General features: G+C 41.9%; 1 protein-coding gene across 1 annotated transcript in view; it reads right to left on the reverse strand.

Moving 5' to 3' along the window:
- TRPM1 (transient receptor potential cation channel subfamily M member 1) overlaps positions 1 to 16,439 on the reverse strand; it is a gene marked incomplete at both ends in the record, with an annotated part of 140,172 nt that continues 123,733 nt past the window's right edge. Inside the window, 6 exons of the mRNA XM_079698794.1 lie at positions 1 to 1,261; positions 10,195 to 10,327; positions 11,238 to 11,440; positions 12,676 to 12,820; positions 13,589 to 13,609; positions 15,411 to 15,585. Of these exons, the coding sequence (XP_079554920.1) occupies positions 1 to 1,261; positions 10,195 to 10,327; positions 11,238 to 11,440; positions 12,676 to 12,820; positions 13,589 to 13,609; positions 15,411 to 15,585 (1,938 nt within the window). The remainder of the gene's footprint in view (positions 1,262 to 10,194; positions 10,328 to 11,237; positions 11,441 to 12,675; positions 12,821 to 13,588; positions 13,610 to 15,410; positions 15,586 to 16,439) is intronic.

Here is a 16,439-nt window from a genome sequence, read left to right on the forward strand (position 1 = left end):
TTAGCATTCAGTTTCTGAGGAATTTTTCTCTCGCTTCACTTTCAGGTCCTCCGTTGTAATTCCAGACACAACTGCTAAGTTACTTACACTGCTGGCATGTCCAGATCTGTCTAAGGTGCCCTGAATGGCTTTAGCGTTCCTAGGATGGCCGTGTAAACTTTTTGACCTTAAAGATGGGAATCCCAAAGTTTGGTGTGTTTTCACAGACAGTAAGTTTTCCTTGTCAGTTCTGTCAGTAACAGCTAGTGACAAACGGGAGATCTGAGGGCCTGTTTCAGAAACACAGTTTCCATCTTCAGTGTCTGTGAAATGCCCTTGATGCTCGGCCTGCACTGCCGTTTCAGACCCAAAGGAAGGGATATCCGTGCTCCGAGAACGCATAATCTTTTGAACTTGATACCTACACTCTGTGGTCCATTGCTGAACTGTAGAGGACCATGTTTGGTCCCCAACTGCACTCCACTTGTTAACCCCGCCGACCAGCTTTCTTCCCCGGGAATATACAAAGCTTCTGGACTTCATTGCTTTACAAGTACTGAACGTCTCATCAGGGTAATAACGGGTCAGTTTTGTTTCTTCCGGAGGATAAGAAATGGTGCCTTCTATCTTCGCTGTTTCCACTGTTAGCTGAGTGCTTTGAAAATCCGACTTGTTCTCTCCGTGCATAACATCTGTTTGACTGAAACTTGGGGAGCTCGTTTCTCCTCCCTTAGAGTCTGCCTGCCTTTCATCATCTTCAGCTGAAATCCCAACATCTGGACCTAATTTCGGCTCTGAGGTGCTCTTCACGTTGTCTGATGCAAGTCGATCGCCGTCCGGGGATGCTGGCGTGCTCGTGCTGGGTGGCAGGCGAAGGCTGCCCTGACGCTCTGGGACCAGGTGCATTCTTTGGTCCTTCTCTTCCTTCACACGGAAGGAACCAACTTTCTTCCTGAACCCCGTCCCTGGTGGCATGCACAGGGAAGTATCCTCATACAACAACTCCTCCCCGTTGAAAAGACACCTGTACATGCTGTAGCCATCGGCACTGTTGATGCTGCTTTGCCTTAGAAGGTACGTTGCATCGCATTCAGAAGAAGCCCGGGACCGTGTCTGCATCAGGTCGGACTTGTCGATTCCTGCGAGGTTTTCCAGCGCATTCACCATTCTGCTAGATAGTTCTTCCAGTTGGGAAAGGCGAAGGTCAACAGTCTGTAGGGAAGTTTTCATAAAGTTTTCTCTTTCGTTGATTTCTTCCAACCTCATGGACATATTTTCAACTCTGGCGGATACAAAGGGATAGGTTTATTACACTGAGATGAACTAAGGATTAAAACCAAAAATATAATGTTATTGTTGCTGTATGATTTTGCAGGTTTTTGGGAATCATGGGCTGGTTGGGGCATATTTTTAAACTTCACACTCTCCTAATATAACTACTGAAAATTACAGTGAGGGGCATCAGAAAATAATAGAAATATGGTTAAGGCATATGGTGCTATTTACCGTTCATTGCTCTAAATGCCTTATGTATTCATTAATACATACTCACCGAGGCCCTATTCTAGGCTTGTTTAACCCTCACAACAGACCTATGAAGAAGGCACTATTATCACCATCCCCATTTTACAGATGAGGAAATCAAGTCACGGAGAGGGGTAAGTAATTTGCCTACGGACGCACAGCTGGCAAAGAGCGTGGCACCAGCATGGACACCAGCTCTGGTTTCTCATCTGGTACATCACATTGCCTCTGATGATAAAGGGAGACACTAGCAGTTAGGTTTTTGAGTTTTGAGTATAGCTGTCAGCAATGAATGGTTATGATAAAATAAATACAATAACATCCTTATTTGAAGTTCAGGGAATTCAGAAAATGAATTGTTAATAATTAAGTTCAGATTCATCGCTGATTGTTAGAGAAATGCAAAATCAAAACTATAATGAGATAGCATCTCATGCCAGTCAGAATGCCTATCATCAAAAAATCTACAAACATGGGCTTCCCTGGTGGCACAGTGGTTGAGAGTCCGCCTGCCGATGCAGGGGACACGGGTGCGTGCCCCGGTCCGGGAAGATCCCACATGTAACGGAGCGGCTGGGCCCGTTAACCATGGCCACTGAGCCTGTGCGTCCGGAGCCTGTGCTCCGCAACGGGAGAGGCCACAGCAGTGAGAGGCCCGCGTACCGCAAAAAAAAAAAAAAATCTACAAACAGTAAACGTTGAAGAGGGTGTGGAGAAAAGGGAACCCTCCTACACTCTTGGTGGGAATGTAAATTGGTGCAGCCACTATGGAGAACAGTATGGAGGGTCCTCAAAAAACTCAAAGTAGAGTTGCCATATGATCCAGCAATCCCACTCCTGGGCATATATCCAGAGAAAACTGTAATTTGAAAGACCCCTATGTTCACAGCAGCACTATTCACAATAGCCAAGACATGGAAGCAACCTAAATGTCCATCAAGAGAGGAATGGATAAAGAAGATGTGGTGTATATATATATACAATGGAATATTACTCAGCCATGAAAAGAATGACATAAGGCCATTTACAGCAACATGGATGGATCTACAGACTATCATAACTAAGTTAAGTAAATCAGACTGAGAAAGACAAATACCATATGATACCACTTATATGTGGAATCTAATTATGACACAAATGAACTTATCTATGAAAGAGAAGCCGACCAACAGACATAGGGAACAGACTTGTGGTTGCCAAGGGGGAGGGAGGGTGGGGGAGGGATGGATTGGGAGTTTGGGATTAGCAGATGTAAACTATTATATATAGGATAGATAAACAACAAGGTCCTACTGTATAGCACAGGGAACTACATCCAATATCCTGGATAAACCATAATGGAAAAGAATATATATGTATATAACTGAATCAATTTGCTGTAAGAAGAAATTAACACAACATTGTAAATGAAATATACTTCAATGAAATAAATTTTAAAAAAGACAAGAAATTAAGTTCAGATTATCAGATGGTTTACTTCAGGGACAAGAGGTCATTAAATCATCTGAAGATACCAGTAACTTTAAATTGTTTGCTATATTTAATAATTGGTATTCCCTTATGGGGTTGTAAGAAAGAAAGATCATGGCAGATTATAAATATCTGCTGTTAGATTTTTTTAACTCCTAGAAGATCAGGCAATAGCCTATGAAACCATAATGTTGCCCGAACTAAAACCTGCTGGAATACATGCAGTATGAATTCTTTCCATCGGCTTATGAAATTTAACTCTAAAAGGCAGCAAGTTATGCCCAGGACCTGGGACTACCTTCTAAAAGTTGAATTTGTCCTGGGGTAGCCAGGCAGAGGGGATCCTGGCTCCCACTGAGAGCCGCTGGACCCTCTGCACCTGGCAGTGTGGTGGTCTGTTCACAAGTTCATCCGTGGGTGAAGGCAAACACTTTGTACTTTGGTTATCTGTTGATTCTTGCCCACCTTTTATCTTTCTGTGGAAATGTATAGGCAGACTTTAGGGTCACCCAGTTTGCTTCGAGTCTGTGTCTAATATGGCTTTGCTACCCTCTCTGCATATCCTTCTAAATTCCCTCACCTTCGCTTGCTTTCCTCTCCTCTACTTCCTGATTACCTGCTTTTCTTCTTGCACCGTTTCTGCCCTCCGCCCGACTGCATCTCCTGTGCTCTCCCCACTCTGCTTCTTCCGCAGCTACCTTGTCCTACATTCTCCCAGAACTGCTTTTGCACATGTTCGACTTCTGTTGGCCACATTGACAGCTGCTCTCCGTTGTGTGGGAGGGTCCTTGGTTTCCATTCTTAACCCTTTTCATGGGGAGAGGGCTATTTTTATGTCCCTTAGGAAACCACATCATCTGATCAGGAAGGGTCTGGCTTCCTGGAAGTTTGCCACCAGGAGGACCAACTTCGCCAAATTCACCATGTATGAGGAGACGTGACTTCCTTCTTTAAAAGCTTCCCTACTGGGATTAACAGATACACATGACTGTATTTAAAATAGATAATCAACATGGACCTACTGTATAGCACAGGGAACACTACTCAATATTTTGTAATAGCTATAAGGGAAAACATATATATGTGTATGTATAACTGAATCGCTTTGCTATACACCTGAAACCAACACAACATTGTGTTAGTTTGTAAAATAACTATACTTTAATAAATTAAAAAAAAGAAAAGCTTCCCTACCATAGGGAACCCGACAACAGGTTCTAAGTGTTCCCTGTCCTCCTGTATTTCAGGGACCATCAGAAGAACTTTGCACTCTTAATTTTCCATGACTTCAAGTCCAACTTGGTTTTCTCTGTTAAATGTCATGTCTCCTTGCTCACTTCAAATCTACTGCCCCAAGGATTCATTCCTTTTGTGTTAAAAACCACATTGCCTCTGGAACAAACTTGAAATCCTTTAACAAACACAACATTTAGAGATTAAAGCAGCTGTGCAAACTTTTAAAAATAAATAAGCTGGTAAAATATAGATACGTATCTTTCCTCTCAAATCTTTTATAATTCTCTGCCTATTTTTTTCCCTGTGTGACCTAATCCAGATAACAGCAGTGCTGGCCACACACACAGAAAAAGGAAACCTCAAACTTATCTGATTCTGTCTCCTTTACACCTCCCTAACCTCCCTCCCCACTGCGTTGAATAGGTTTTCAAGCTCCATGTAGGACCCCTCTTTAGGTGTCCCGTAAATGTCCCATCCCTACTGCCACCCCCTTAGTTTGAAGCTGTGGAAGAAACAAAGCGTCACGATGTGGTTTAGGTTAAGAAAAATTGTCAGATGCTATTTCAAGCTCATCGTAAACAGCAACCAGGTGGAGACAGCACATTTTAGACGGCTATGCCAAATCAAGGGAAGTCGTATTGAGTTTCTAGAGTATGTGTGAAAGAAGAAAGAAAAAAAAACTGAGGTGAAGTTCACTTCGATCTGGAATGCATAACAAAAAGGGTGCATGAGGAACTATCTCCCATGTCAGCCTTGTTCTGTGACTTCCCACAATGACTTAGACATGTTTCACAAACTTTGACATGACATCCGTAGATGGAAATCCAAGGAGAGATTTCCATTTCAGATGGGGAAAGAGAGGCTCCGTAGGAAACAATCTGACAGGAGCCCCATATCTAGTGACACAGTGAATGGCAGGAAAACATATAAGAGAAATTTATCATTTACGACAGAGCTCATAGTGAGATACGAGCTTTCCTAACTTGTGACATCTTTTTTTATATATAAATTTATTTTTTATTTTTGGCTGCATTGGGTCGTTGCTGCTGTTCATGGGCTTTCTGTAGTTGCGGTGGGTGGGGGCTACTCTTTGTTATGGTGTGCGGGCTTCTCGTTGCAGTGGCTTCTCTTGTTGCGGAGCATGGGCTCTAGGTGAGTAGGCTTCAGTAGTTGTGGCTCGCGGGCTCTAGAGCACAGGCTCAGTAGTTGTGGCGCATGGGCTTAGTTGCTGCACGGCATGTGGGATCTTCCCAGACCAGGGCTCAAACCCCTGTCCCCTGCATTGGCATGTGGATACTTAACCACTGTGCCACCAGGGAAGTCCCTAACTTGTGACATCTTAATTCTGCTTTCCTTTAGGCACAGAATGAAATAATTTTTCAACACAGAACAAAAAACTGTTCTAGGTCCAAAGTGATTTGTTTGGCTTTCCCATTAAATAAAGTTGATTTCCTCTAAATGATATATTTCTAATATGTCATATTTCTAACATAATGTTTTCTTTTAAAAACTGTCATACAGTAAATTGACTATTTTTTCTTTTGGTGTACAGTTCTATGGATATTAACACATATAAATTTCTATAACCAATGTCATAATAAGTGTCCAGAGTAATTCTACCACCCCCCAAAACTCCCTTGTGCTAAATCTTTGTTGTCACACCCTCCCCTACCCTTAATCCTAGCAACCACTGATCAGTTCTTCATCCCTATAGTTTTATATTTCTGAGAATGTCAAATAAAGAGAATCATACAGTAGGTAACTTTTGGAGACTGGCTTCTTTCTGCATAATGTCTTTGACATTCATGCAAGTTGTTGCATGTGTTGTTTGTTCCTTTTCATTGCTGAGTAGTATTACATGATATGGACGAACACTTAGGTTGTTTCTATATCTTGGCTCTTGTGAATAATGCTGCAATAAACATGGGGTGCATGTCTCTTTGGTAACCTGTTTTCATTTCCTTTGGATAAATACCCAGAAGTGGGATTGCTAGATTGTAGGGTAGTTCTATCTTTAATTTTTTGAGGAAACTCCATACTGATTCCCAGAGTGGTTGAACCAATAGGTTTTCATTTCTCTGGGATAAATACCTAGGAGTGGTTCATATGATGAGTGTGTGTTTAACTTTATAAGAAACTGCCAAATAAATGCTGGAGAGGGTGTGGAGAAAAGGAAACCCTCCTACACTGTTGGTGGGAATATAAACTGGTGCAGCCACTATGGAGAACAGTATGGAGGTTCCTCAAAAAATTAATAATAAAACTACCATATGACCCAGCATCCCACTCTTAAGCATATATATGGAGAAAAATATAATTCAAAAAGATACATGTACCCCAGTGTTCATAGCAGCACTATTCACAATAGCCAAGACATGGAAGCAGCCTAAGTGTCCATTGACAGATGAATGGATAAAGAAGATGTGGTACATATATACAATGGAATATTACTCAGCCATAAAACGAATGAAATAATGCCATTTATTTATTTTTGGCTGTGTTGGGTCTTAGTTGCGGTGAGTGGGGGCTACTGTTTGTTTCGGTGCGCAGGGCTTCTCATTGCGGTGGCTTCTCTTGTCGGGGAGCACGGGCTCTAGGCGTGCGGGCTTCAGTAGTTGTGGCTAGACAGATGGCAGGGCCTCATGGGCCCAGGAGCAGTGGGAGCCACTGAGGGGGCTTTTCAGGCGAGCTGGCGACGGGGGCTGCGGGGGCTGGTTAGAGTCTCTCTGGTGTAAAATGGACTGAAAGAGCAGGACTGAATTCCGAGGACTGATTTCTGAGGGGACAGCTGTGGGAACCCAAGTGAAAAATGATGCTGGCTTGTACTCAGGTGCTGGGGGTAGAGAAGGAAAGATGTGGGTGGACCATGATTTATACGTGAGGGGAAGTTATCTGACTTGGGGATTGTTAGTGCAGAAGAGAGAGGACCTCAAATGCTTTGCCAGTGACTGTCTTACTGAATGAGATGGCAGTGGTGCTATTCATGGAGCACAGCGGGGACGTTTTGGGAGGAAAAGCCTGAGGGTGGTGCCCTGAGACAGCTGAGTGGGCAGGTGGCTGGGGCTTTGGGTTAAATGCCGGCTGCAACCAGCGCTGTGTTAGCTAAAAACTGAGTCACATGGTACATCTCTTCTTGAGGGACTGAATGTTGGAATTTACAAAATGTTGAAATTCTATAATAAAAATAAATGGTTAATTTGGTAGAATTTTATATATACCTTTCCAAGCAATAGGGGAAAGCCATGAATTTGGTTCCTGAACCTATGCCCTCAAAGCACCCTGCATGGAGGAGCACGACAAGTGTGTAAACTTCCGGTGTGAACATGTTTGCAAATCACTGGCCCAGGTTTTGCAAGGTGCCCGGACCACAGGGAGGTCAGGAAAGGACAGACACCAACGGTGTTGATCACAGACGCTAACCCCTAACCAGACCCTGCCATCCGCATGGTGCTGGGGCTGGTCCCACTGAGAGAAGAACAGGAAAATCATCAAATGGCAAATGGTGACGCAGAAAATGAAAGCAACCAAATCTATAAGGAAGATTAAAGAAGTGGCAGAAACATCTGAGTACTCAAAAATTCGATTTTAAAAGTAATCACTGATGGGAGGGATAAATTAAGTATTTGGTATTAACAGATACACATTATTATGTACAGAATAGATAAATGACAAGCACCTACTGTATAGCACAGGGAACTATATTCAACATCTTGTAATAACCTATGAGGAAAAAGAATCTGAAAAAGAATATATATATATATATATATATATATATATATATATATATATATAATGGAACCACTATAACAGAACCAATTTGCTGTACACCCGAAACATTGTAGATCAACTATACTTCAATTAAAAAAAAAAGCGACTACCGAAAAAGTAGATAAATTAGGAATTTGGGATTAACATATACATATTACTGTATATAAAACAGATAACCGACAAGGACCTACTTTATAGGACTACTTTATACTCTACTCAGTATTCTGTGATAACCTATATGGGAAAAGAATCTGAAAAAGAGTGGATATATGTATATGTATAACTGAATCACTTTGCTGTACACCTGAAACTAACACAACACTGTAAATCTACTATACTACAATAAAAGAAAAGGGGAAAAAAAGGCATCACTGGTGCCAACAGTTAGGTAGAAATAACTAATTTTTCCCATTCTCCCACCATCTCTTGCTCCCCAGAGGTCCTGGTTAAGGGTGAAGGAAAGCTCCCTTTTCCGGACCTCCTCTTTCTGTCTCTGGCGTTCACCTAAGATTCAGCCAAGAAAGAGTCAACAAAGGGAACCGGAGGGGCAGGAATGTGCTCCCGTCACCCCCGGGGAGCTCAGCCAAGGCAAACGGGAAGTAGCCTGTTTTTACTGCCCCGTGCACTTTCATTCCTCTTACGTGTGCTCGGAGCCCCAAGGGGAAAATGCAATTTGGTAGCGACCTGATAACCACATTCCTGGAGGCTTGGTCCAAAAAGGGTAAAAGTCCAAACACTGCTCTGGGAAGGGAGGGGGGGAGGAGGCAGGGTGAAAGAGAACACCATTTCCATCCATGGTAAATTATGCCTGTGATTCCATTCAAGTTAATGTCTACCTAGAAAGTGGAAGTTAGGTTATCAAGATGGGGGCACCTTATCTTTCTCATAATGAAATCATGATTATATCTTGAAAGGTTAGTAATTACCAGTAAAATAGCAAAGAAGTGTTCCAAAGTTTTATTGAAAATATACCTTATTAAGGCCGAAGGTTGGTGCAGATAACCTTTGAGCTTGGCTGGTAGGATTGCAAGTTGACTAGGTCTAGGAGGGTGAGAGGGGTGGAGCTCTGCAGCTGCCGGGGGCATCATCCCTCCTGTGGGCTGAGGTGGAGGCAGTGGCCTGAACACCCACCACGAAGATTTCACGGTGTATTGTGAATTCTGCTATAATTGCTGGGGCCCCCGATTGGGAAGTATGTGCTGAAATATTCTCTTGAAGTCCTACCATGTTTTTATGTTTCTCGATATACACACATATATCAGACGATATGCACGGTATCAGAAAACTTTAATGCTGAAGACTCCAGGATAGAATGATGCTCTGGAATCCCCTTAGGCATGTCTCCCTCGCCACGCTCATCCTTCTACATGCATTGTTGATTAAACTCTTTGGAACAACGTTTTGTCAATTCTCATGCCCTTTAACAAGCTTCAGTTGCTTTTATGAAGTGATCAACGTTCTCAAAAATTATGATTCAAAAAATGTCTCTAGTGAGGGTTGATCGTTCCCGTCTACCTTTGCTGGTTGCTCTGCAGTTTGCAGCCGCAGGAAAAGCAATACTGTAAAGTATGGAACACATCACCCTTTCTGTTCCTCCCTGACCTGCCCTCCTCTGCTCATTTACTCACTGCCCCATACAGGCAAGCAGGCCATTCCCCACGTAGTAAGCACTGACATCTTGATGATGCTGATCTTGCTGGGTACCCAAGACAGACGCCTCTGCCCTTCCTATACCTCTGCTCCGTGAGGTTGGAAAGGTGTTGGGAAGGTGCAAGGAGAGCACAAGTCAGGCTCAGGAGGTCAAGCCGGGGCCGACCACACTTGGCCAAGGCAACAACATATGTCAAGGGCGTGGAGAAACGTCCCCAGCAGTTACACAGCCCCGCACCTGACGGTTCTCTCCATGTATTGTATTGTAAAAGCGCCCACTTTGGGGGTGGGCAAGAACCATCAGGGTTTTGTTTGTTTTGGTTTGGTTTTGGCCTGGAATATTTGTGATAAATGTCATCATTCACTTCTATATACAATATATAACCATCGTTTGGAACTTTCACACTACTTTGGGGGGTGGGGAACACGTTCAAAAGCCAAAGTTGAGTCAACAGGAGAACTGGGAGTGAATGTGTAAATGGACTTGGCATTCCCCTTAGACGGGACGGAGGAGCCGCACCTTTGGCCCCGCGCCCCGCCCCCGCGGTGGCCACGCCCCAGGCGCACCTCTCACAGGTGACGCGAATGCGCTCCTCGCTGGACGACTGCTGCTCGTCCTCCTTCTCCTGGAAATGCTCCCGGACACACTGCTCTTCAAACTCGTGCAGCCTCTTCAGCTCCTCGTCGCTGAGAAACAGCTCTGTGCAAAGGCGGAAGTGGTTGCCACGTGAGAAACCAGGCAGGTAGATGCACCCTTTCGAATTTCACAGCCCGCCTTTAACCAAGCTCCCTTCCCCATCCCTTGCAGGCAGCTCCCAGCTCCCGCCACTGGTCATCACACAAAGACTCCTTGTAATATGCGGCGATCATATTGATATTTCTGCTGGAGCTAAACGGCTCACTTTTTAACACAAAAATCCAAATTACAGCTATTCGGAAAGCGAAACCAAGTATGATTTTCCGGAAAACGTTTTGCATGTATTTTATGGATAGAGTCAAGTGGACAGGAGTATTTTCCCATTCTCTTTACATGCAACACACTAAAATATTTTGAGGACGTCGCTGGTGGTGCAGTGGTTAATAATCCGGCTGCCAACGCAGGGGACACGGGTTCGAGCCCTAGTCCGGGAGCAACTAAGCCCATGCGCCATAACTACTGAGCCTGTGCTCTAGAGCCCGTGCTCCGCAACAAGACAAGCCACCGCAATGAGAAGCCCACGCGTCGCAAAGAAGAGTACCACCACCCGCCGCAACTAGAGAAAGCCCTCGCGCAGCAACAAGAACCCAACGCAGCCAAAAATAAATAAATTTATATGTATAAAAACATTTTGAAAGGAACATTGGCTTTATAGAGAAAAATTATTTTCAAGAACTGTCTCAATTTCTCATCTCTTCATGAGTGGACTTTCAGTGATATTAATTACTAATAAATGAACAAAACTAGAATAAAATCAGCATAAAATGAGAAGCATTCTGCAAAGAATAGCATTTGGATAGAGTGCTGTGTTTTCACACATTTAAGTAGTTTAAGGAGATTTCCATGTAGGTATCCAATTAGGCTAGTCTTTCTAGATTGGCCCAAGATAGAAATGAAAGAGTCCTGCACATACTCAATCCACGATCCTGTTCATCTTGGTCTCCTTCTCTTTTCTTCCTGCAGTGGCGGCTGAGACGCATAATGATTATATAGACGTGGCTTAAAATGATCATTGGTGGAGGCAAGACTGGCCGGTCATGAAATGTCATAATCAGCTGATAACGCTGGAATTTCCACACTTGGTTGGATATTGACTTTACTTCAAAGAAGGTATTGCTTTAAAAAGAATACATGTTTAGTTAGTTGTATTACTTTTAATTGTGATTTCCCAGGGCAATCAGAATTATTCACATTGAATTGAAAATATGCAATGAAATGGCCTTTTGGGGTCATTCCACGAGTTAGTACTGACTCTGAATGACCTGTCTTTTGGTTTATCTATCAGTGTGGCTTACCAACATTCAAGGACATTTTACTCATATAAATAATTAAGAATTAAGTGTATTGAAATTGCTACCCACTGCTTGCTTGCAAAACCACACCACAGTCTAGTGACTTCTCAGGAAATTTTATTTCATATATTTAAAGATATGAGCCATCCCACTAAGCATTTTGAGGTATTTAAACTTTAAATTCAGTCAACTAGCTGACTACATTTTTTGGAACTGAGTTGATTAATTACTGAACATTTTGATCGAAGGTGGGTTATTTTGGATGTTGGGTAGGTACAGTCTTTGTCTTCTTTGAGTTTCCAGTGGGAGGCAGTAAGCCTAGAATTGCTGGAATCCTGATCAAGCGTGTTGTTTACACGGGGACCTTAGAAAACTCAGTTAACCTCTGTCAACCTTCATTTTCTCATCTGTCGAGTCAGGAGTGTAACCAGATTCTCTCCAATGCCCTGGTCAGCTCTGAGAGTCTATATTTCTGTGAAGGATTTTTCCCTCATATTTTTCATCTTAGAAACTAAAATAAAAATTTTCAACATTTATTAAGCATGGTCACATCCTCAACATATCATGCCAAAGGGGCAAGTTTTACAAGAAGTTTGATTGTGGATTTTAAGCCTTTTCTTTCTTAGGCCATTTTATCTTCTATTCGGTAAGTGATAAAAAAAATATTTCATATAATAGTACAGTAATTGTCACCACCTATGAAATTAAGTTTGCTTTCTGTGCCTCTGATAATGAATTCACGGCTCAGTTTGATAAATCTTCTCTGTCTCAGGAGACTTTCATCTAAGAAAATATTTTCATTAGATTAAAATACATGCCAAAAGTGTTAAAATACTAACCAAGATTGAATTTAAATGTATTTAAGTGTCAACTCTTGATTTAGGAATACATGAAAGCTGATTATGGTTGAACAAAAAACGTTGTGAAAAATTCTACGCATTTGAAAGCCCTAGTGGAATTCCATGTAAATCCTGGGCAGCCTGGGAGATTTCTGAGATTACACTGAAAATCTGTAAAATAATAAATAACAAATATACGGTCATCAGTGGTGACACGCACTTGAAAACGGCGATGAGCAAGTTCACAAGCAGGATGTTGGCCACCAGCAGGTAGCAAGCCATGATGGCCGGTGTGAGCCAGGCGCCCGGGATGCAGGGAGGGAGCCGCTTGCCCTCCTCATCGTACTGGTTGTCACCACAAGGAGCTGAAACGAGAGTCTGTCTTTTTGTGCTTGACTTTTACATAGAATGAAAAGAATAAATAAACTGACCTATGCTATTAAAGGACCTATTTCTTTTTTACTATGTTTTTTTTTCTGATTTCATAAGCAATCATTTTCCATGTGAAAAATAACAATTCATACAAAGGAGATAAGGAACTCATTTCTGCACTCACAGATAGTCATTCTTAACTTGTTATATTTGTAAACATTTTCTCATTTCTGTGTTGTGTTTGTCATATACAGCAACTTCTTCATTTCTAAGCAGACACATCTATCTATGCATCTATGGTTTCTTTACTGTTATCTATTAGAAAGTGATTGGATCTTCTAATTATTTAACATTAACTTATGTTGTCTTCTTGGTCATTTGTATATTAACTTTGAAAATAATTTTATTATGAGGTAGAAGGTAAGGATCCCCTCTAGCCTCCAATCCATTAATTGACTATTCTGAGTGATGTTTCAAAAGGAATCTTTTCTCTCTCTGCTCATTTGAAATGCCACTTTGATCATATGGGACTTATTTTCTGAAGAAAAAGATAGGATGATCTCAACAGTAATTAGTGAAGTAATATCCATGAATTTATAGTCTATTTACTTTTCGCTTCCTTATCGTTTAAAAAAGTACTGACACCAGAAAACAAGAGAAATATTTGAAACTGGTATAAGACTATCGGTAATTAGCTGAGGAAGAAACTAATTAATACACACATTTCATGGACTAGACTCATCAATTATGCATAAACTTACGATTAATTTCCATGGCGTAGACTATAGAGTGATTGGAAAGCAGCATTTTATTTTTTTTAGTTTTGACAGGAAGGAAGAAAAAAAATAAGACAGTTGAGAGAAAAGTCAAACAAATGATGAACAACACAAGAACTGCTTTGCTGTCAAGAAATGTAAAGTGTTCAAGCTTGGGAATTACAGATCCATACTTGGAAACAGTGATCTACTTAGGAGAATTTTACACATTATTAATTCTAGGAAATATATGTATATATATTTCATGAATATTTATTTTACCACGTCATAAGCAATAGCAAAACTCACTAGTGAAAAAAACTGTGAAAAAGACATGAGGCTACTGACAGACGATCTTTTTTTTTTTTTTTTTTTTTTTTTGGCGGTATGTGGGCCTCTAACTGTTGTGGCCTCTCCCGTTAAGGAGCACAGGCTCCAGGCGCGAAGGCTCAGCGGCCATGGCTCACGGGCCCAGCTGCTCCGCGGCATGTGGGATATTCCAAGTCCGGGGCACGAACCCGTGTCCCCTGCATCAACAGGCGGACTCTCAACCACTGCACCACCAGGGAAGCCCTCAGATGATCATTTTAACATGTAGGTTGACCAATCAAGCATTCCCTGTATCCCAACACAAACACATCATAAGCACAAATAAATACAAAATTATTATGAAATAATCAGACCAAGAATTGAAAACCTACATTTCATGGTGTTACTGAAAATAGCCTCAAGTTTGCCTCTTCATCTTCTCTTGTTACCCAATTTAATAAAAAAAAATAAAAATATTACAACTTACGTCTGGATCCAGGGACTTTTAGCATTTATGTATGTTTACTGAAGCTAATATTCCTTTGAAACCAAATTAGATTTTTATGTTCTGGTTTACCAAGCTACAAACACATTCACTAATTGACTCTGAGATACTCATGATATGGATGTGTTCTGAATCACGTGATGAAAGCCAGTAGGTAGAAGGCATTGTGCAACTGGTTATCAGTCTCACTTAGTGGAGATATACTGAACAACCCTGCATTTCCTACAAGGCAAGGATGTTCAGAACCTTCTATTCTCAAGAAGCTTCTGCCTCTACTGGAAGTAGCAGCCATGCTATTGTACATGGTGCTTTTTGACAGAGCACAACATGCAAATTAAAATGTTGGTGCTAACATGAAAATAGGTCTGAAGATGCTCATTCATTGGTGATGCCATAACTGTCTGGGTGAAATAGCATAAGAGCATTTGAACTTCACTTCCCTACAACACAAGAGACACTGTGGCCTACCAGCTCAGCCTGGGCAAACCTGGGGCCTGCATTCCCCAGAAATCCATGCAGGATTGCAGCTCATTTCCTCTGCTAACATCCAGAATACTGTTGATAATACAAAAATATCACTCCAGGAGTGAAGAGGAAATGGATAGCTATGTGGAAAATGGGTTCTGAAGCTTGAAGAAGAGGATGACACATGGCAATAGTCACTATCTCATTTGACTGAAATAAGACTACCAGCTCTATCTCAGGGCAGAAGGAGATTCAGGTTGAAGAAAAATTAGGATGTTGGCATTGGGACTACATTCATGTGTAGGACAGGCTCAAGGGATGTAAGACTCAGAATTCCAGTTAGTGATTCTCAGAGTAGAAGACAGGACCGAGGTCTCAAAACTCTGTATTTCATAATCTGCACTGATTTCTTCATAAAATAATTTGATGCCTATGGCAGAATAAAAAATACTTTATTCCCAGATTAACACAGGCTCTTCCATTAATTTGGAACTGATCATCTGCCTTGGGAAGCAGGGAAGAGAATCTTACTATGAATTCTATTCTTACGGTCTATCTGGTCTGCAAACACCTCTCCGTAGATCATCCAGTAGGGCATGTAGAAGATGTTACGGGCCAGTTTCCAAGAAGGCTCCTCATCTGGATGCAAAATGGCTTGACGGGCTACTCCAAAACTCATTAACACCACCAGCATGATGACCACAAAATACAGCATGTCAATCATCTGAGGACAGAGGAAATGGACCTCTTACTGTCTTGACTCATGGGCCAAGTTCACCTGGTTCATTACATTGTGCTCCTCAAAGACTTTATGAGTGCTTAATTAGGATGGAGGAAGCTTCTTTCCCCTCCCTCCATCCCATCCATGGGCTACTGATTCTTGTACTCCATGAAATGCATACACCTTATTCTAGAACATTGCCATTCTCATCTCATGGTCTCAATCTTTCCTCTCCTTTATTGTTACCCATAAATAAATTCCTCTAGTAACTACAACTGCAAATGGAGAAAGGGAACAATTATGGGAAAATATAGGAATTTGTGAGGGAAACTAAGAAGTAAGAGCAGTAGATATCTAAGGAGGTAATGAGATTGTGAGTTGAGAGCACATACTGATATGCATTCATTATACAAACAGTGAGTAGTTACAATGCACAATGCTCTGGTTACTATGGATACTGACCTTATATAATTCTTAATTTTGAACATCCCTGAAGATGAGGGCCCTGGCTGGGATTAGCTCAACCATATATCCCTTTGCTCAAAACCACTTGCCCTACAAAGAGTTATTCCTAAGCTTGGAAGACTTCCTTTCTTCTGGGACCAGTCCCAGCACTTGGGCTATTTTAAGTGATGTAAGGATGATCTGCTGGTTCATTTAGTTTCATATTTTATGGCCTGTTCTGGAGTAAATGTTACCATGGATTTGTCTTGACCTCATCACACGAATTGCCTGTGTGCACTCCAGGCCAGAGCACATGAGCTGAAGACTGTCTGGAGTAGGGGTAAGGGAGGGTGACCCCGGGCCCTCTTTGTCTCTGGCTTCTACTGCACGTTAGGAGGTTATACATCAGGTTA

The sequence above is a fragment of the Hyperoodon ampullatus genome, assembly GCF_949752795.1.
Source record: "Hyperoodon ampullatus genome assembly, chromosome: 3".
Classification (NCBI taxonomy): Eukaryota; Metazoa; Chordata; class Mammalia; order Artiodactyla; family Ziphiidae; genus Hyperoodon; species Hyperoodon ampullatus.